At 46.4% G+C, this 20,142-nt stretch overlaps 2 protein-coding genes across 4 annotated transcripts in view; one reads left to right on the plus strand and one right to left on the minus strand.

The window, feature by feature from the left end:
• The first annotated feature begins 1,332 nt into the window (after positions 1-1,332).
• On the plus strand, positions 1,333-18,828 carry MRNIP (MRN complex interacting protein). Its single transcript, XM_069590401.1, has 8 exons — positions 1,333-1,835; positions 3,751-3,810; positions 9,891-9,979; positions 13,978-14,053; positions 15,402-15,556; positions 16,612-16,699; positions 16,937-17,038; positions 18,129-18,828. The coding sequence occupies exons 1-8, from the start codon at positions 1,770-1,772 to the stop codon at positions 18,597-18,599; spliced, it is 1,107 nt and encodes a 368-aa protein (XP_069446502.1). The 5' UTR covers positions 1,333-1,769; the 3' UTR covers positions 18,600-18,828.
• Positions 18,784-20,142, minus strand: part of SQSTM1 (sequestosome 1) — an 86,599-nt gene continuing 85,240 nt past the window's right edge. For all 3 annotated transcript variants that reach the window (XM_069590397.1, XM_069590396.1, XM_069590398.1), the window contains exon 8: positions 18,784-19,635. In XM_069590397.1, coding sequence (XP_069446498.1) covers positions 19,478-19,635 — 158 coding nt within the window. In that variant the 3' untranslated portion in view covers positions 18,784-19,477. The remainder of the gene's footprint in view (positions 19,636-20,142) is intronic.

The following is a 20,142-nucleotide window of genomic DNA, read 5'->3' on the forward strand; positions in this document are numbered from 1 at the left end:
CAGAACAGTAGAAAAACAATTTTTCCTAGTATTTAAGACTACTATTCATTATTTTGGTGTTTTTTCCCCCTGTATTTATCTTTTTCAAAGTTGAACTCACATCATTTATGAAATTCTTATTCTGCCCTTTTCATTAACCACAAAACATTCTTGGTAGCTGCCGGAAACTCTCATCCACAATGATGAGACTTGGAGATAAACAAAAACCACCCAGATGAGAACAGGAGCCATTTATCAAGAGCTTGCTATAGAGGAGAAGTCAGCCACCATCACCTGTGTTTGGCAGAGACTAAAAGGAAGTCAGAAGAGTGGGAAGGCCTTGTGGTGAAAGCAAGGGAGGGCTTCAGGATGCCCTGATCAGAGGCTGCTGATGGGAAGCAGAATGCCTTACCTGTTTGGTTTGGGGGGCATAATCGGCTTCCTCTTGGGTGGTGGAGAAGTCTAAAAGTGTGGGCAACTGGTAGTCATTGACCAAGTCCTGACTGCTGCAGAAGTTGTGGTTTGGCTGGGGGTGGAAGGGGGTCCCGTTGATGCTCAAGTGGTCATAGGTGGCTCTGGTCACTGTATAGTCTGTCTCAAACATAATTTTTTAAGTTAACTGGCTTTTTCTAATATACACTATTGTGCAAAATTTGGAAAACATTAAAAATTTTAAATCACTTATAAAAAGTCATTTATGACCCTTGCCCATGCACATTATATGTAAACAAATAATGCTTGGTTTCACCTAACTGCTATTGTGTATACTTGGTAACTTCCTTGCTTCCCAACAATACACATGCTAGCGTTTTCACTTCAGACTCTGTAATGGACCTGCACGATGGTCCATTCTTTAGAATACTTACTTCCACTTTTTCCTGTTATACTTTGGTTAACATTCGTGCATAAATAATACACTTGGGCGATTCAGATCATTTTTTGGATCGAGATAAACGCCAGATTGCTTTCCCCTTTTACCAGCATCCTATAAGAAAGATTTCTCTCTAACCACAGCCTTGTCACGACTGGGCATGTTAAATTTTAGCAAGATTTATATCGTCAGGCACGTGGGAATGTCTTGGCGGGATGGCGTCAGGGTCCCGGTGAGGTTGGGACATGAGGGACGCAATCTTTCCCCTCTGCTCTGAACGGGACTTGGTCTTCATCTTTCAGAGCAGGGCTTTCCTGGGACTGCAGGAAGGACTGACTTCGTTTTCAACCGGCGGGCGTTTCAGTTTCCCTCTCGGAGAAGCGTAGGGCTGGTGAACTGCCTATTTCCGCAGGATTCTCGGTACTCCCGCTTAAACGTTAACTCACCACCTCTGATCAGAGGTCCTGCAAATTGCACCCGTGGGCCCAGGGAATCGGCCGGAGCAGGGAGGAGACCTCCGGCTCGCTCTTCCCCGACCTGAAGAAGCAGAAGAAATGGGACCAGGAAAGGCCAGACCCCAGGAGCCGGCTGGAGACCCCGCCCCACCAACTTGAAACTTCCCAGGGAGTCCGGGCTCAGACAGAGAACCAGTGACCTGACTGACGGAAACCCCAAGCAGTGCCCAACTCGTAGCACAGATACCCGGCTCCTGAGGGTGCCCAGGATCCCAGCTGACCGCTGACAAACGCTGGACACCTCACCTGCCCAGGTGCGCCGGCGGGCGGGAGCGCCAGCGGCCGCAGCCCAGGGCGCACGCGCGCGGGAGGCGGGGCCGAGGCTGGAGCGCGCGGAGCGCGTGAAGGGGCGGGGCCGCGGCGGAGCCGGAAGCCGGCGAGAACGCGGGGGCGAGGGCGCCGCGATGGCGCCTCCTCAGCAGGCGAGGGTCCTGCGCTGCTGCGGTTGCAGCCTTTTCCAGGCTCACCAGGTGGGGCCTCCCCTCCCCCGAGCGCGGGGATGGCGGGCAGGACGAGGCGGAGCCTTGAGAGGCTAGAGCTCTTCCCCACGCCCTGCCCGCACACATGGGCTCAGTCTCGGGGTTGCGGAGTGTGCTGAGGCCCGGACGAGTGATGGTTTCAGTTGTGAGAACTAGGTTTTATTGATGTCACTTCTCCATACCCGTTGTTGTGGCCTTTGGGGAGCATTTTGCTTTTTGGTTGTAAGATTTGTAGAAACCAGGACTTCCCTGGTGGTACAGTGGGTCAGAATCTGCCTGTCAGTGCAGGGGACAGGGGTTTGATTCCTGGTTGGGGAAGATTCCACATGCCTCCAAGCACTTAAGCCCATGTGCCGAAACTTCTGGGCCCCGTGAGCTACAGCTGTGAGTCCAGGAACCCTAGAGCCGATGCTCTGCAACAAGAGAAGCTACCGCCATGAAAAACCGTGGCACCACAGCTAGAGAGTAGCTCCCGCTAGCTGGAACTAGAGGAAGACCCAGGACAGGCGTGCTCATTCGCCTCCGACTCTGCGACCCCGAGGACTGTAGCCGGCCAAGCTCCTCTGCTAGGCCTGTCCAATTACAAAGATCCTTTTATAACCATATTCTCTTTCTCTCTCGCTCTTTCTAGCCCCTCAGAGCTAGTCAGTTACTGCTTGTCCTTCCAGAACTTTTAATATGTTTTATTGCATTTCTTACTTGCATATGTAGCTATAGAAAGTACGCGATATTTTTATGGTGTTTGAAAGTAGATGCTGAGAAGTAGAATCTTAGGATATACCCACTTAAATTTGTAATAGATGTTGTTTGTCCTCCCTAGAATCCTTTTAGGTACTTCTCCAAAAGACCCGATGGTTTTTGTTTCAATTGTATTTATTTTTATGAATCAACTTAGACATCTTCATGATGTTAAGCATGCTGTCTCAGTCCATCTCTTTTCTAAAGAGCTTTTATTGTTAGCATTGATTAATTTGGTTTGGGCTGTGCTGGGTCTTCATTGCCTCGGCTTCTCTTTGCAGAGTGCGGGTTGTGGCAGGGCAGGCTTCAGGAGTTGCAGAGCGCAGGTCTAGTTGTGCAGAGGCCTAGTTGCTCTGAGGCTTGTGGAGTCGTCCCAGACCGGGCATCAAACCGGTCTCCCCTGCATCAGCAGGCAGATTAACTGCTGAACCACCAGGGAAGTCCTCATTCCATCTGTTAAAGCAGCTTTGGTGCCTCTTGGTAGCATTTTCTTTGTTGCCATTATAAATGGACTTTTCTTTCATTATCTCTTCTAACTATGTGTTTGCTTAGAAACGATATTAATTTTCGTTACATTAATTTTCTACCTAGCGCCTGTGTTAATATATTGTCTTACTGGTTTTAGTAGTTTTTCATTTGATTGTCTTGGGTTTTAAAGAAATAAATCATAATATTCATAAATAAGGTTAGTTTTTTCCCCTCCATTTTCATATCTCTTAATTACTTTCTCTTTTCCAATTCTATTGGCTAGCACATCCAAAAAGAGTAAATAATAGTGCAAACCTTTGACTTGTTCTTAACTTTCATGGGAATGCTCATGGTGATTCTGCAGCTTTAGAGCTGGAAATAAGCCATTTTATTATGTTGAGACACCCCATCTAGTCAGATTTATCAAGACTTGAAATGTTATGGAATTTTTTGAGAATAATAGATAATAGAGACTGAACTGAACTCGATTCTGTTTATTAATATATGGATACCCAGTTTCCCAGAACCGCTTATTAAATAGGCTCTTTCTTCACCTTTATAATATACTAAGTTTTCATACATGTGTTGGTTGTTTCTAGACTCTATTCTTTTCCACTGATCTCTTTAAATTACTATTTCTGATCCAGTTCCAACTGTTTCAAATAATAATCATAGCTATATTTCTGAAATGTCCTTATAGGTGAAAAAGAGTCTCAAGTGGACATGCAAAGCTTGTGGAAAGAAGCAGTCATTTTTGCAGGTGAGTCCCAAGAAGCAGGGTGTCTAATATGCGCACCAGAAAGCAGGTAGGACGCAGCCATGCAGAAGTGTGTTGCTCAAGGAGCCCTCTGTTCTATTATTGACTCAGGTTCATTAGATAGAGAGCTCCTGCTCCCTAAGACCGTCTTCCTTCAGGAAGTGAAGTGGGTGGAGCGGTGGCTGGAAAGTGGCCGTCCTTTGTTTATTCAGCCAGTCAGCATTTACTGAGTACCTTCTATGTGTAGGCATGGGAAACAGTGAAAGGCAAGAAGGTGTCCTTATTGCCTGTACAGATCTGCCCTTGTGAAAAGGGAAGAGAAACTAAAACCACGCATGTAATTTAAAATTAAACAGCACGGTGAGAGGAGAGTGCAGAGTCTGTAAGAGTAATCAGACCTAACTGGGGATGGACAGACAGCTGTTAGAGATCCAAGGGTGTGGAAGGGGCGGGCAGGGTGTGAAGGTAGTCAGGAGGTGAAAGAGCGCATGGACTGAAGGGAGCAGGTTGTAAATGCTCTTATTAACCCAATTTTTTCACCCAGAGTACAGGTTTTTTCCAAGTCCGTACATACTGACCCACCCACACAGTCTCCTCACTGAGCCCTTTGTGCACCTGTTCCAACCCTTGATCCTACCTCTGCAGCTTCATCGCATCATTCTCTTCTTTCAGCTGCAGGGACTTTTCCTTCTGACCTTGAAACAGTCCAGACCTGTTTCCCTCTGTGTGCTTGTTGTTGAGGCATCCCCTAGTTAATCTCACTTCCCTGTCAGAAATATAGTCAAGTGTGTTTATGTGAGTATTGTCCATCTCAGACTGTAAGTCCTTGAGAGTAAATGCTTTGCCTCTTTTATTTATATACATTTTTTTAAAAATTGAGGTATAGTTGATTTGCAATATTATGTTAGTTTCAGGTATATAGCAAAGTGATTTAGTTATACATATTTTTTCCTATTCTTTTCCATTGCAAGTTATTACAAGAAATTGAATGCAGTTCCCTATGCTATATAATAAATCCTTGTTTATATGTAGTGATGTATATCTGTTAATCCCATATTCCTAATTTATTCCTCTCCCCCTCTTTCCCTTTTAGTAACCATAAGTTTGTTCTCTGTGTCTGTGAGTCTGTTTCTGTTGTGTAAGTAAGTTCATTTGTATTATTTTTAGATTCCACATATAAGTCATATAATACTTGTCTTTGACTTGCTTCACTCAATATAATACATTCTCGGTCTATCCATGTTGATGCAGATGGCAATATTTCATTCTTTTTTACGACTAATATTCCATTAGATTTATATATACAGACACACACACACACACACCCCCCACATCTTCTGTATCCATTCATCTGTTGATGGACACACATACACCCTTTTTTCTACATTTTACTGTATACTTTCGGTACCCAGCACAGTGCCTGTGAGATGGTGCTCGCTCGAGGAATGTCTGTTGAATGAATAAATGACCAGCCCCACATCGATGGGCACTTAGGTTGATTTTAGTTTTCATTATTATGAACAACTCTGTAGTAAAAGAAAGAAAGAAAGTGTAGTTGTTCAATCATGTCCGACTCTTTGTGACCCCATGGACTGTAGCCCACCATGCTCCTCTGTCCATGGAATTCTCCAGGCAAGAATACTGGAGTGGATTGCCATTCCCTTCTTCAGGGGATCTTCCTGATCCAGGGATTGAACCCGGGTCTCCTGCATTGCAGGCAGATTTTTTATTGTCTAAGCCACCAGCAAACTCTGTAGTGAAGCTTCTTACAAATACCTCTTTCTTTACTGGACCAATTATTTCCTTAGGACAAATTTACAAGTTAGAGGAATTCTTTCGACCAAGGTTCTCTCAGTTGCAGATTATAGGAAAAAACACTTCAGCAAAATTTAAAATGCACTGGCAAGGTAATGGGATATCTTGTGGGGATCCAGGGGAAGAACTGCCCTTGACCTTTGAAGAACCAACCCCAAGACCTGAAGAGCTGCCAGCCACACAAGCATCCTCTTTTCCCTCCCTCCTCCTCCCTTCACCGAGTTTCTCACTATACCTTCCTCCTCCTCTCCGTTTCTAGCTTTCCTTTCCTTTCTCTCTCTTTCCAGCTCACAGTAACTTACTCCACTCACAGACCACGGAATCTCATTTCAAACCAACTGAAAGAGCTGAGTCCCAGTTATAAACTCCTGGGAGAACTAATCCGATTGATGCGGTTGACTCAGATGTCCACCTCTGGTCCTGTCAGCTGGGACGGGCAGGAGTGGGGACAGTTAGGTCGTCTGTCGCTAAGTATGGCAGCTGAGGCCTACCCGGAGATGGGGTCTCAGAAGTCAGGAGGCTGGCTGATGACTGCACGTGTTTTAAGTATCAGCCTGTGTTTCTGAATTCTTGAGGAAGGTTTGCCTTCCTCTCAGCGCCTCCCACGCTTATGCAGTGGTGTATGGCTTAGGACTGACTAGGCCACATTAACAGACACCACGATTGTGGCTTAACACAATAGACGTTGTTTCTGTTGCTATTTTGAGCAGTCCTGGGAGAGTTTGAGATGAGCAGGGCAGCTGTACTTGGTGTGATCATTCGGGACCCTGGCACCTGTCATCTTGAGGTTCTGCTATTCCCTGAGGCTTGTCTCCTGATGCCACAAGCCCCTAAAGGTGCAAGATCAGGAAAACACTGCCCAGGAAGAATCTGGAAGTGGTTCACATTCCAGTGGGAAGAGCCCAGTTTCATGGCCACACCTGACTGCCAGAAAGACTGGAAAGTGTAGTCTAGTCTGCTCTCAGATGAGGAGAGAATGCGTTTTAGTGTTCAGAGAGCAGTTTCTGCCATGCAAGAGAGCACGCACCCTCCCAGTTATGCCATACATAAGTTGTCAGTCTTTGGGGAATTTATTTAATTTATTTCATTAAAGTGTAGTTGAATTACACTATCGGGTTCGTTTCTGCTGTACAACCAAGTGATGCAGTTATTTGCAGAAATTGTATGTGTGTGTACACACACACACACACACACACATCCTTTTTCATATTTTTCATTATGGTTTATCATAGGATATTGAATATAGTTCCCTGTGCTGTACAGTAGAGCACTGTTGTTGATCCATTCTACGTATAATAGTTTACACTCGCTAACCCTAAACTCCCAGTCCATCCCTTCCCCACCCTATTCCCTCTTGGCGATCATAAGTCAGTTATCAGTCTTTTTAAATTTTGCCTTTACTCTCTCCAGTTCATCTCCTCCCATTCTCACTTGAACTTGCCCCAAATGGGATTTCACCCCGCACCAGTCTTCTAAAATTGCTCACGTCCAAGTCAGCAATGGTCTCTGTGTTGCTGAAAGTAATGGTTGGTTCTCAGTCCTCAAGTGACGCGGCTTACTGGGGGCGTTTGTCAGTTAGCCACTTCTTCCTCCTTGAAGTCTCTGCCTGGACTCCAGCCACCCTGCTCCTGGCGTGTGTTTCAATCCTCTTTGCTAGTTTTTTCCCATCTCCTCATCTTCTGAACTCTGGAGTGCTCTGGAACTCAGTTTTTTGTTTTGCTTTTCACCTCTTCTCTAGCCACAGTCATTCCCTTAGTGGTCTGAGATAAGTGTCTGTGTCAGACCCAAGGCCTGCCAGTGAACTTGTATATGCTTCTGGCCGCTTACCTCTCTGCTGGATATCTAACAAGCATCCCAAACCTACATTCCAAATGGAAGCCCTCCCCTTCCTTTCACCTACCTACTTCTCCCACAGTCATCCCCATCTCAACTGCCCAGTCTCTTTCTAGGTGTTCGGGCTACAAACCTTGAACTCATCCCTGACTCTTCTTCTTTTATACTCTCCATGTGACCCATCAGCAAATTTAGTCACAGCGTACCCACGCTGTGCCCACTTGTTATCACAGTGGACTGGGTTGCCTCAGTATTTGCAGCCCCCTCCTGGCTGGTCACCTGTTTCAGCCATACAGTCTCAGCACCGCAGCCCAAGGGTCCTACGTGCTCAGGATCACGTCAGACCTTCCAGGTTGGAGTAATATATGTGCCTTCAGACAGGGCCTGGACGGGGCAGGAGACAATGTAAAATGGAAATGTGGGCCCCTTTGCAAAAGCAGAAAAAAACTGCTATTAAGGGTTCTAAATATTAAGCTCTTCTTTCATGATCTCCTGACTTTTCCCAAGGTTTTTTATTTACTAATGGTTTAAATATTTATTTCTATTTATTAATTTATTTGACTGCTCCAGGTCTCAGTTGCAGCGTGCAGGGTCTTTCAGTTGAAGCACATGGGATCCAATTCCCCCACCAGGGACAGAACTCAGGCCTTAGCCACTGGACCACTAGGAAAGTCCCTATTTGCTATTTTTTAAATTTACTATATAATTTATTCTGTGTAAAGAAAAACTAACTAAATGTTAGTTTTAACCAACATTTTAACATGTTAAAAGCTAACATTTAAATAGTGCAGTACCATTTAGACTGTGCAACACTGGTTTTAAATGCTAAGAACATTAGTACGTATGTGGAACATAAACAGAATAATATAGGAGCATTTAGTACACATGTAGAATGATCAGAAACACAGTTTTTCTTTTGTAGCTCACATATGCCTGCATATAGCCTCATGTAGCTCATGTAGCCTGCATATTTGATTCTTGAGAGTGGAAATGTTGCACAGAATTAGCTATGTTTACCTCACTGCTTGACACACACATGTTCTACCTACGCTCTCAACCTTCTACTCACTGATTAGTAAGGAAATACCAAGAAGAAGAGGAACTGTGGATTGTGCTTCTGTCCCTTTTTCTGTGCGTTTTCAGCGCAGGCTATTCCAGGGAGGTAATAGGAATAAGAAGAGATATGATAGGTTTATTGGTTGTTGATGCTGTTGGTGAAATACCCTTGCCTTCTTTCTGCAGCTGAAGCAGGTTCTGGTCCCCCGGGGAGCCCTGGCCCCTCGGGCACAGGCGCACCTCCCGGGCTTAGGCACAGGCAGCGCACGCCGCCTACGCCTGGAGCCTCACTGGGCTCTCACACCCTGCGAGCTCACCGGGGCTCTGCCACCAGGCCTCTGCCACCAGGGCATCGGGCATGCTCTGTGCAAACAGAGTGGCAAGGAATGGTGGGCACATTTGCTGTCCACAACTTAGAACATGTTTCATCATCTCATCAGACTTCACTTACACAACACAGGTTCAAAGATGAATAAGATTTTCAAGAAAGAGAGCAGAGCAGATCTCATGCCCATAAGGCTGACTTTTCCTGTAACAGGGCCTGCACTCCAAACCTCATCTCCTACCCTCTTTGCCCTAGACCATGCAACTCCAGCCACGTGGCCTCTTCACTGTTTCTCCAAAATGCCAGGTGTTTGCACTCCTTTCCATTCCATTGCTTCTGCTAGCTACATGATTCGTTCCTGCTTACCTCCCTGTTTTGTGTTCAGATGTTACCCTCTCAGCGATCCACTCGTGGGCCTCTTGAACACCTCGTATAAAATCACCTACTGTGTCTGCCCTCTGCCCACCCGCACTGCATTGCCTGGCTTTCCTGTGTAGCGCTTCTCACCGTCTGATGGCCTGTAGGCGTCTCATGAGCTTATTATCTGTCTCTTACACTACAGAGCTCTGTGATGACAGTGGTGTTTATACACTCTTGTGTTGTCCTTACCTAGTTCCGGTCCTGGCACATAATAGGTACTTCATAAATATATGTTGAACAAATGAGTGACTACTGAGTGAGAAATAAGTATCTCCTCTGTTTTATGTTGTTTTGATTGTGAGTGAGGGTTAAGGATCATTTCATGAATTTGGCAATTTGCGTTACTTCTCTTCTGAATTCCTTATGTTTATTAACCAATTTGTGTGGGGTTTGGGTTGAGTTTGGCTTTGATATGTAAGATTCAGGGTGATGGTGGGCAGATGGACTGAAATTAGTCCCTGAGACTGTTCGTTTGTAAATCACTGCAGAAATGGCAGTCGTTGCTTGAGTTCCTGCATGGCGCTTCAGGCCTTGCATAGTACATTTTTCCCTTCCCTGAGTTGTGTCTCGAATGGACCTGTTTCTCAACATTCTGTCAATACTTTTTAAACTCATATCTGTGTTCGTTTCTCAGGCTTACGGTGAGGGTTCTGGTGCCGACTGTAGATGCCATGTCCAAAAATTAAACCTGCTGCAGGGACAGATTTCAGAGATGTCGCTCAGGTATGATAGTTTGACGGAGGCCTGGTTATCTTGCCCTGTTTTCATCTTGAGTGGATGGTGGCAGTATATGATGGAGAAATCCCTTAGATTTCCATGTCTAACAACATGGCAATTAGATACTGAACAGTCTTTCCACTGAAGTTAATTTTAAAATGCCAGCCACAATATTTTAAAGGCACTGACGAGATGACAAGGAGGTAAGTAGCCATCAGAGATCAAAAATGGAGCAAAAGCCAAAATCCAGAGAATAAGCTGGGCTGCTGGGGCATTTGAAACCTGTTGCCCTGCAGCTTCCAAGTAGCTGGGAGGGAGGCAGGAGATGAAACAAAGTCTGTTCAGTGTGGGAAGGTCAGTCGGAGCCCACCACATAAAGCTGAGTCCCCAAAGGAGTACCCCCTTGGTGTACAAATGACCTAGAAAGGCACCCCTCCGAGGTAGGTTCACCCAGCCTGTCTTGCCCTTGGCACTGGCTAAAGAGGGGAACCGCTGCTTCAGGATTTTGTAAGTGCAAGGACGCTGTCACGTGACCTTTACACATGCTGTGTGAAAAGTCTCAAGCTGAGGACTTAGTTTCTTTTCTTGACTGCTGGGTCTCTGTTGCTGCACAGGCGTTTCTCTCGTTGCCGTGAGCCGGGGCTGCGCTCTGGAGTGGTAGCACGTGGGCCTCTTGTCGCGGCTGATTCTCCTGGTGCAGAGCATGGAATCTAAGCTGCATGGGCTTCAGTAGTTCCCAGGCTCCAGAACACAGACTCAATAGTTGCGGCAGACAGGCTTAGTTGCTCCGTGACACGGGGGATCTTTCCAGACCAGGAATCAAACTCATGTCTCCTGCATTGACAGGCAGATTCTTTACCACTGAGCCACCAGGGAAGCCCTTCAAACTTATTTTTAAATTGTCCCAGGAAGCAGAGATAAATGTAGCTCCTTTTTGGAGCAGTACATCTTCAACCCAGGCATCAAAGGATATATGAAATTCCAAGTGGCATATACCCAAAGTTAAAGATCATTTAACTAACTTAAGGAAGCATGTCACCGTGAGCAAAAGACAGCAGAAATGACAGAGAAGTCAGGTCCAAAAAGAGTTCAGAATACATAATATTGTATGTTTAATGTATTTAATGAAATTAAGTGAAGATGGTTGATGTAAAGAAGAGCAAGAGACTTTAAAAGCTAACCAGTTTTTTAAAGAACAACCAAAAAGTTTGTAGAAATGGAGAGTTTAGTCACTGAGATTAAAAGTTTAGTGGCGTCCCTGTTGGCCTAGTGGTTAAGACTTCGCCTTGCAATGCAAGGGCCGCTAGTTCAGTCCCGGTCCTGGGAGATCCCAGGTGTCGTGGAGCAGTTAGGCCCTGCACCGCAACTCCCGAGCCTGTGCTCTGGAGCCCACAGGTCGCAACACAGGCCGCCCACACGTCTAGAGCCTGCGCTCCGCAACAGGAGAAGCCGCCGCAGTGAGAAGCCCACGAGAAAGCCCAAGCGCAGCAACAGACCCAGCACAGCCAAATACAAGTAAATAAGTAAACTTTCTAAAACAGCTTAGTGGACTGGTAAGCAGATTAAGTGCAACTAAAGAGAGAATTGGTGAAATGCAAGATAAACCTGAAGAAATTATGCACAATTGTCAATGTGAATAAGACAGAAAGGTGAAAAATATAAAAGTTCAGAGACATGAAATATACAGAGATGAGTTCCAGCAAGAGATAATAAAAAGAATGGGAAAAGTCAATATTTGCAGAAATGAACATAACTTTTTCCAGAATCAAAGGGCTTACATTCTTAGATTCAGGAAATGCATCTAATCCCAAACTGGATAAAAATATTGTGTCTGTAGCAGATCCTAATGAACCTATCCAAAAGCTGCTGCTGCTGCTAAGTCGCTTCAGTCGTGTCCGACTCTGTGCTACCCCATAGACGGCAGCCCACCAGGCTCCGCCATCCCTGGAATTCTCCAGGCAAGAACACTGGAGTGGGTTGCCATTTCCTTCTCTAGTGCACGAAAGTGAAAAGTGAAAGCTACTAGAACTAATAATTTAGCAAAATCACAAGGATACATGGTCAACATACAAAACTAGATTTTATTTTTCTATAACTGCAGTGAATAGTTGGAAAACTATTTTAAAAATCAAATACCATTTATGATACCATCAAAAATATAGGGATAAATATAACCCCAAAGTGTGCAAGATATTTTCAGTAAAAATTACACAACTCTGCTGAGAGAAATTTTAGAAAGATCTAAATGAGGAAATATGCTCATGGATTAGAACATTCAGCATTGTCACAGTATCAGTTCATCCTAAATTGGTCTATAGTCACCTTAATCCCAGTCAAAATTCCAGCAGTTTTTTTTTTATGAAATTGACAAACTGATCCTAAAAGTTATATAGAAATGCAATTGCCAAATCGATTTTGATAACAAAACTGGAGGACCTATACAGGCTGATTTCAAGATTTAGTGTCACACTACAGCAATCAAGACAGTGTGATTTTGAATATACATTCTGTGGTATTTTCATACAGTAGAATACTGCTCAGCAACAGAAATGACATGGGCAAACCTCAAAACCATTGCCGAGTGAAAGATGTCGGACGCAAAAGACCAGACGCTTGTGAGGATGAGTGGTGTTCACCTACAAGGGCAGAGAAGGGAATTTTAGGGTGACGAAAATTTTGTAAATCTTGCTAATTATAGCTCAGTAAATTTTCTATATCTTGATTGGAGTAATAGTTTCAAAAATATAATTTACCAAACTCATCTGGTGTACCAACACTTAATTTGGTACATTTTAGGGTAGGTTAATTATAACTCATACCTCAGTAAGTTAATTTTAAAAGATCAAATCCACCCTTTGACACAACAACATAATGAAATTAGAGAAAATGGAAAACCAAGGGAAGAACTAAAATGTAGCGAAACGAGAAACCACCTGCTGGGAAACGGTAGACGCCGGTTCTCAGGGTAACGTCAGAAGTGAGAAGACAGACCTTACCTTCATACTGCAGAGAGAGGTTCTGTAGTGGATGGAGTTGAGTTCCCAGATCATAGTATGGTGAGCAGAGTTCTGGTCAGTAGCAGGCAGGACACTGCTCAGCTGGACACTGGGGTGTCGACCGTGCGGCAGAGTAGGCATTTCACATGCATGATCCCATTTCATCTTCCTCGTCACCCCAGGAGGATCATTCGCTTTGGTTTACAAATGGAGAAACTGACATAGAGGTGCCCACGTTTGGTGGCCTTGGGTTTCCACTGTAGGTCAGTAGAGAGAGTTCCTCGTGTGAGGAGGCAGCCCTGTTGGACACGGGTGGTTGCGGCTTCGCTGCTAGCCTTCAGCCCTCGAACAATGCGTGTTTTAATTGGCCATCCAGCTCCACTCGAGGCTGCAGAGGCTCCGGCTCCTCACTGTGCTCTCTGTGTGAGGAAAGACCCCTGCTATCCCTGGAGGCTGGGTGAAGACACATCTAACTGTGGAAAAGGCCTTATCTCGTAGCGGCTGAGATAGCACACAACTGTAAAGACACTCCTGTGACCCTCTGCCGTGGGGACCTCGCCGCTGCTGGTGGGAGGGACTGTCAGAGCTCAGCTGAATCGGTCTCTATTCAGGCCCCGAGCAGGGCAGGCGCACGCGCGCTGTCTCGTTGATGTTCACAGTCCCCTTGCACTCTTATCCCCATTTGTAAATGAGGAACCTGGGATACAGTGATGTACCCAGAGTCACACAGTCGATGACAGCCAGTCTTTGGCAAAGCCGCGAAGAGCGCCCCTTCTGCCCGATGTTACTTTTCCTGTTGCTCCAAGGAACAGATGGTTCTTCTGCCTTCTGAACTGCCGGAAGATGTCCAAGTCACATCGAAACAACAGAGATAAGTTCAATCAATAAGGTCGCCTGAGCAGGCTTTGATCGCCATTGTTAAGTCTGTGCATCTTACTGTTCCCGCCCTCACTATCCTTCATCTTCCTGGTCGTTTTACAAAGAACAATTGTACAATCTTTCCCTAAGGTCTCTGGGAGATTCCGTAAGTGCCAATGAGGAAGAAAACGTGGGCCCTTGGCAGGCGGCCTCTGCAGGTCCGCAGGTAAGGCAGCAGCCCCAGCTCAGCCCAGCTGCCTGAGCCAGCTCTGCCACGAAGAGGCTCCAGGCATGCATGCATTCGTCATTTGTGCTGTAAACAAATGTTGATGTCACTGACTGACGAAAGCTTGGCTTAGAGCTGCGGGGAATACAAAAATGAATAAAGCTTTCCCTTTTATAAGTGTGTAGACAGCCATGTAAACAAATATTTGCAATACTATGAAAAGGGCTTTTTCTTCTGACTGCTTGGCAAATTCTTCTGAACTTAACTTGAGATTCACCTGCTTGTCCTCTTCCCCTTGTTCCGAAGCACCCTGGGTGGGGAAAGGATGCTGTTATAGAGCCTGGGTTGCTATGTCCCCTTTCTCTAGATGGAGCCACGCAACAGGCTCACGTTCTGTTCTGTCCCGGGGCCTCAAAGTAGGTGCTCAGTGTTGGGTGGGCAGTTTTGTCAGAGCGCCGGTGACTGAGCAGAGGACACCATTGGTACCTCCAAGATGCCATGGGTACAAGATCACTGTCCTGCCAGGGACAGGGGAACAACTGTCTGACAGGCTCCCTGGAAGAGCTCCACCTTTGATCACAGAATTATGCTGGCAGCGTCTACACTCCAGGTTCTCTTCATATTTTTATTATAAATAGGGGAGATACTCTTCAGCACACCACTTTAACACATCAGCTCTCGCATGCTTGAGTCTGTCCTTTCAGTTTCTTTACTTACAGACTTAATCTTTCATCATCACTTCTGTAAGAAATACTTGTTTGCATCATCCTGGGATTTTCACTTGTATCTTCTGTGTTGCTGTATAGCTTTCAACTATTTTCATTTTTAAAAAGTATCTGCAGAATATAGTGGATTTGCCAATATTTATTCCCTTCTTGTGGAGAAGGAAATGGCAACCCGCTCCAGTACTATTGCCTGGAAAATCCCATGCACAGAGGAGCTTGGTAGGCTACAGTCCATGGGGTTGCAAAGAGTCGGACACGACTGAGCGACTTCACTTTTATTCCCTTCTTATTGGGCATTTACCAAACTTCTGCTATTAAAAATATTTGCAATTATTGGTAACACTTTAATGAGCATCTTCGTGCCTTCATCTTCATTTGAAACTACTGGACCAGGGAGTGTGGACATTCGCAAAGGTCTTGGTAAGTTGTGCCTTGAAGCTTTCCCCAGGTGCCTGCCAGTGTGCTCGGTTCAAGACCTCTCTCTCTCATTACCTGTCGGTCGAATTCTTTTCCTGGTGGTGGTGTAGGCATGGGTCCTGAGGCCCTTGGGCCTCAGAGTTGCACTGGGGATTCTCAGTAAAGGTGCCTACTTTTGAGAATAAATTTACTTCCCAATTCTGTAGGAAAAACCCCAGCCCTCAAAGAACCGCTGGCTGAAGTATCTGGAAAGGGACTCCGAAGAACTGGGGCTGAAAGAAGGATTGTGTTTCAACAGACAGCCTTCATCCGAGAGAGAAAAGCCAGACCCTCTGTTCAGCACAGGCCTGCCTAGGAAGAGGTGCCAAGCCCATCACCAGTCTAGCCTCACCCACCCCCACCTAACTGCCCCGTGGTTTGGGGACGGACAGGCAGCTTCCACGGTTGGCAGGGAGCCTGAGGGTTGTGAGCCAGAAGGCGCCGTCAGCACAGGCCCCTGGCCGGGCTGGGCACCAGGCGCAGAGGTGGAGGCTGAGCAAGATGCCAGTGGAGGCGCCTCTTAGGAGTCTCACTTAATTCAGAACATCTAGACTGTGCTGACCTCAGGGAGGAATTCAAGGGCAAGGTTGACAAAGTGAAGTGTGGCCAGAGAAGCTAACGGGCCTGGGAGATTTTAGCTGAGAGCAGGAAAGACCTGATGGTCACAGGTCTCCTCTCTCAGCTTAACCTGCATTTCAGTGAGTTTCTGAGAGACCTCTTCATGTAGGATTAGGGTGGCTCTTCCAGGGCAGATGCTTTGGGGAGGTAGATTCCAGTTCAAAATAAGAACTTTCTAGCAACTGCAAGCTATAGAGCAGAGAAATGGACTGCCTTGGATGTCACTGGGCAGCCTGTTGTTGGCAATAGGGCAGAAGCTGAGCAGCCATCTGGGAAGCTACAAGGGATGGCAACGTACTAGGTGTCAGAGCAGGCGACCACCAAGTCAGGGTCAGACCACTGCTCAGTGGTGAGACTCGGCTGTATTTTTTTAAATTTTATTGAAGGATAGATGATTTATAATGTTGCATTAGTTTCGGGTTTACAGAGTGACTTGGTTATATATATAGTAGTAGTAATACATATGTGTGTACATATATTCGTGTTGAATTTCTTTTCCATTATAGATTATTACAAGGAGGACTGGATCTTTTTTTTCACATTGTTGAGATTGTTTTTTATATGGACGATTTTGAAAATCTTTGTTGAATTAGTCACAATATTGCTTCTGTTTTATGTTTCGGTTTCTTGGCCAGGAGGCATGTGTGATGTCCTTGACCAGGGATTGAACCCCGTACCCCTTGCATTAGAATGGAAGATCTTTACCACTGGACCAGGGTAGTCCCAGGACTAGATTCCTGACAGCATTTTCTTTGCCAGGAAATGGAACCAGAGCACAGTCCAGCCTCTCTGCATCCCTCATGTCCAGGACTCCAGAAACTGTGAGGTCACCTTGAAGTCCTTGAAGGTCAGTGTCCCAGTGTCCATTGAGCACACGCTGGATTTTATTGTTTTTTGGACTATTAAAAGACTTATACCCTCCCCCTCCGTCCCCAAAGTCCAACTTCCCATGTGTCTTGTTATGTCTTAAGCCAACTCCTTTTCTCTGGCCTGCACTGTTTGGGTCTCATGTTAACTGGGTCAAAAGGGCAACTGGATGCCTTGGAGACAAGCAAGGTTGACCGGTAGGACTTTTCTGCATCAGGACCGTCCTCTTCGTTCTACGTGGAGCGCCAGGTCTTCACCAGCCTGTTCAGCTTGGGACCTGCCCTGGATTTCTGAGGAACTGTCACCTTCATTTGCCCAGGTGGGCTCTTGTGAATTTGGGGCACTCTCTTCACCTAGGACCTGCTCTTGTTATTGATGCTTCAAACCTAGCAGACCCCACCATACCTTCCAGGCCGCAGAATGAGGGTTTTGCTTTATGCTGTCGTGGGAGCCACAGGCGTCCAGACAGAGGAACTCTGCCAGGCATATGTCACTGCTGCACCAACATAGGCCAGGGTTGACCTGACCAGCTTCAGACAGTAGTGGAGAGCACCCATTCAAAGCCAAGAGGCAGAGATCAAACTTGGTGTTGCTACTAACTAGCTGTGTGACCCCCAGGTAAGGGCATAGCGCTGAATCTCCAAATTATAGAATAATGAGTGTGATAGTTACTGACGTACCAGTCCCTGGGCTGAACATTTTAACTGCAGTGTCTAACGCTCACAAGCCTGTTTTGTTTTGAAGGTGAGGAATCAAGGCTGGCACAGGTCCAAAGAGGTCACAGCAACTCAGCCCCAGAGCGGGCAGTCTCTGATCACTAACAACTACCCAGAGCCTCTTCCATGCTGCCTGGGGGTGGTGCTGCGGGTCCCTCCTGTCATTGCTTTCATTCCTTTGTAGGCAGTGACACTCATTTTTCAGTGAGCCCTTGTTTCCTGAGGGAGAGACGCCAGGCCCCAGCGGTACTGTCACGTTCTGTACCTGCAGCTTTAAAACCCTCGACGCAGCTAGAGACCTTTCCCCCTGCCTGGCGATGAGCACATGGTGACTCCAGATGGTTTGAGGGTCCTTCTGCTCGCACCCCAGGCACTCCCTCATCTGATTCTAAGGTCCCATGAGATAGATCCACTGATCCCATGGGAACATCTTGCTCTTTTGGAAAGCCTGGTCATGGAATTTGGAGAGAGAGGGCATTTATTTGCTGTGCTTTGCTTAATCTCAAAATCAAGGCATATCCCTAGCCTGCCAGCCTACAGGATAGTAGACAACACCGAACAGAAATTGTCAGTGCCGAGGTTCATTCCAAGAGTAGTGCATGCCCAGGACCCGCTCCTCCCTGTCCCTTGAGTCTGCTAGGCACTTGTTCCTCTGAAGGGAGAACGTGCCATCGCCTCGTGTCTCCACTGCAGGACCATGCTGGCCTGGCGGGCAAGGGTAGAGAGAGCCGTCGTGAGGACCGGGACACCATGGAGCTTGTTCCCCAGGGGGAACCACCGTGTCCTGCCCAGCAGGTCAGGACCATGTCTAAGTGGGAACAATGTCTTGGAAACAGCTCACATTTGGACACAGAGCCCCTCACCCCTCTGCAGAGAGGCCTCAGGCCAATCCAGGCAGCACAAGCTGAGCAGGGGCCCCCCAGGGCCCAGACTCCAAGGGAAGGAGGCCTCTGCAGGCTCCCCAGTGCATGCCAGTCTCCTCAGACCACACACACTCCCATGCCTGGGCCCAAGCAGGTCTGTGGGAGGATCCCCGAGCAGTCACGGAGCACAGGTCCTTGGGCAGAGGGTGCGCCCTTGCTCAAAGGGGTGCAGGCACGTTCTTCACTCATGCGTCTATGTGACCTTTTTAAAACTGGAGAGGACTTTGATGACGATCTGTGAGTTGAAACTAGTATGTTACTCATGTAGACATTTGTTACATGAACCCTTCAATTCAGTGACCTCTGTGCCACTGAAAACAGGGTTCCCCAAGTTGCTTTCAAATAGTAGGACTGAGGAGGACTTATGGGAACTACAAGAAGCGATGATAAATATGACCATCAAACAGATTACCTCTCATACCATCTTTGATTAAAGTGTTTATATCTTTAATTAAAATTGTTTACAAATAGAATGGCTACAAAGCAATTTTCTTAACTTTAAAAGCAGCCAACACGTTTGGAAATGGTAACTATAGTGGTTATGAAATAGGCAGTACTCTGAACAACATCAGTTCCTCTGTGAGCCCTTCTTTATTCTCAGATGTTAGCTACAATCCCGAGCTGTAATCGCTACAGGACAGCCTTTTCCACCCCGGCTGAATGCTGGTGATCCTTTAGCTAAATTCAGAGGATATCAAACTTCTAGCAGAATATCAATTACATATCAGTGTAGTCATTAGAAAAAGCAGGAAGCCATTTGGCAAGATCTACTCTGGACTGCTGGTATAATCCTGCAGGGGGAGTGCGGACAGGATGCAGTACGGTCTCCACGTGCTCCCCAGCAAGGAGTCTCTCGCTCTGCCCCAGGGGGGCTCCCCTAGCTGGAAGGAGCCAGACATCCACGGGAAACTGATCCGTTTCTCAGAATCAGCACCCACACACTTGGAACTCCCCCCATGTCACTTGCTCTTACTGCCCTAAATGGCTTTGTGCATCCCCACCCCCCGATTCTGAAAGAAGAATGACGAGAAATTGGCACTTAGAGGCACTGGGGTTCTACACTAACTCAACACAACTATGAGACAAGAAAGGGGACACAGAATGTGTGAGCAGACATCGTCACAAAGGTGGCGGGTGTTTTGAATACTGGATGGTGTCCAGGGCAGCCCCGATGTCGTAATTCTTGGTCTGCAGAAGCCTGGTGAGCCAGCCGCCTTCATCAGAGAACCCCATGGATAGCATCTGGGAGAGGGACTCAATCAGCCGGGGATCAGCTTCTGCCAGAGAGAGTAACAACAGCTATGAGGAGGAGGCACTGTGCCCCAAATGTGACCTGTACATGGCCCTTTCACAAGGTCTAATCCTCACAGGGACCCTCCAAGGCAGGGACTGTCAAGCTTTTTCTGTAAAAATCAAGAGTAAATATTTTAAGCTGCTTTGCAGGCTATTTGGTCTCTGTCACAAATATTCAACTCGGCTGTTGATGTATAAAAGCAGCCATACAATATGTAAAAAATTAGTGTGTCTATATTCCAGTAAAACGTACATTTATGAATACAGATTTGAGTTTCATCTCATTTTCCCATCTTGACTTTCTTCCAACCATCATAAAAATGACAAAGTCATTATTGGCCCATAGGCCATAGTTTGCCACTCCCTGCTTCAAGGCAGAGAAGATAAATACTGGCAGCCCAAGGGCTGAATGTGGCACACAGATGGGTTCCACCTGAATAATGGTTTAAATGTCTCTGCCATGTGACAGTGATGGGCCAGAGCAGGGTGTG

Source organism: Ovis canadensis, chromosome 5 (assembly GCF_042477335.2).
Source record: "Ovis canadensis isolate MfBH-ARS-UI-01 breed Bighorn chromosome 5, ARS-UI_OviCan_v2, whole genome shotgun sequence".
In the NCBI taxonomy this organism is placed as follows: Eukaryota; Metazoa; Chordata; class Mammalia; order Artiodactyla; family Bovidae; genus Ovis; species Ovis canadensis.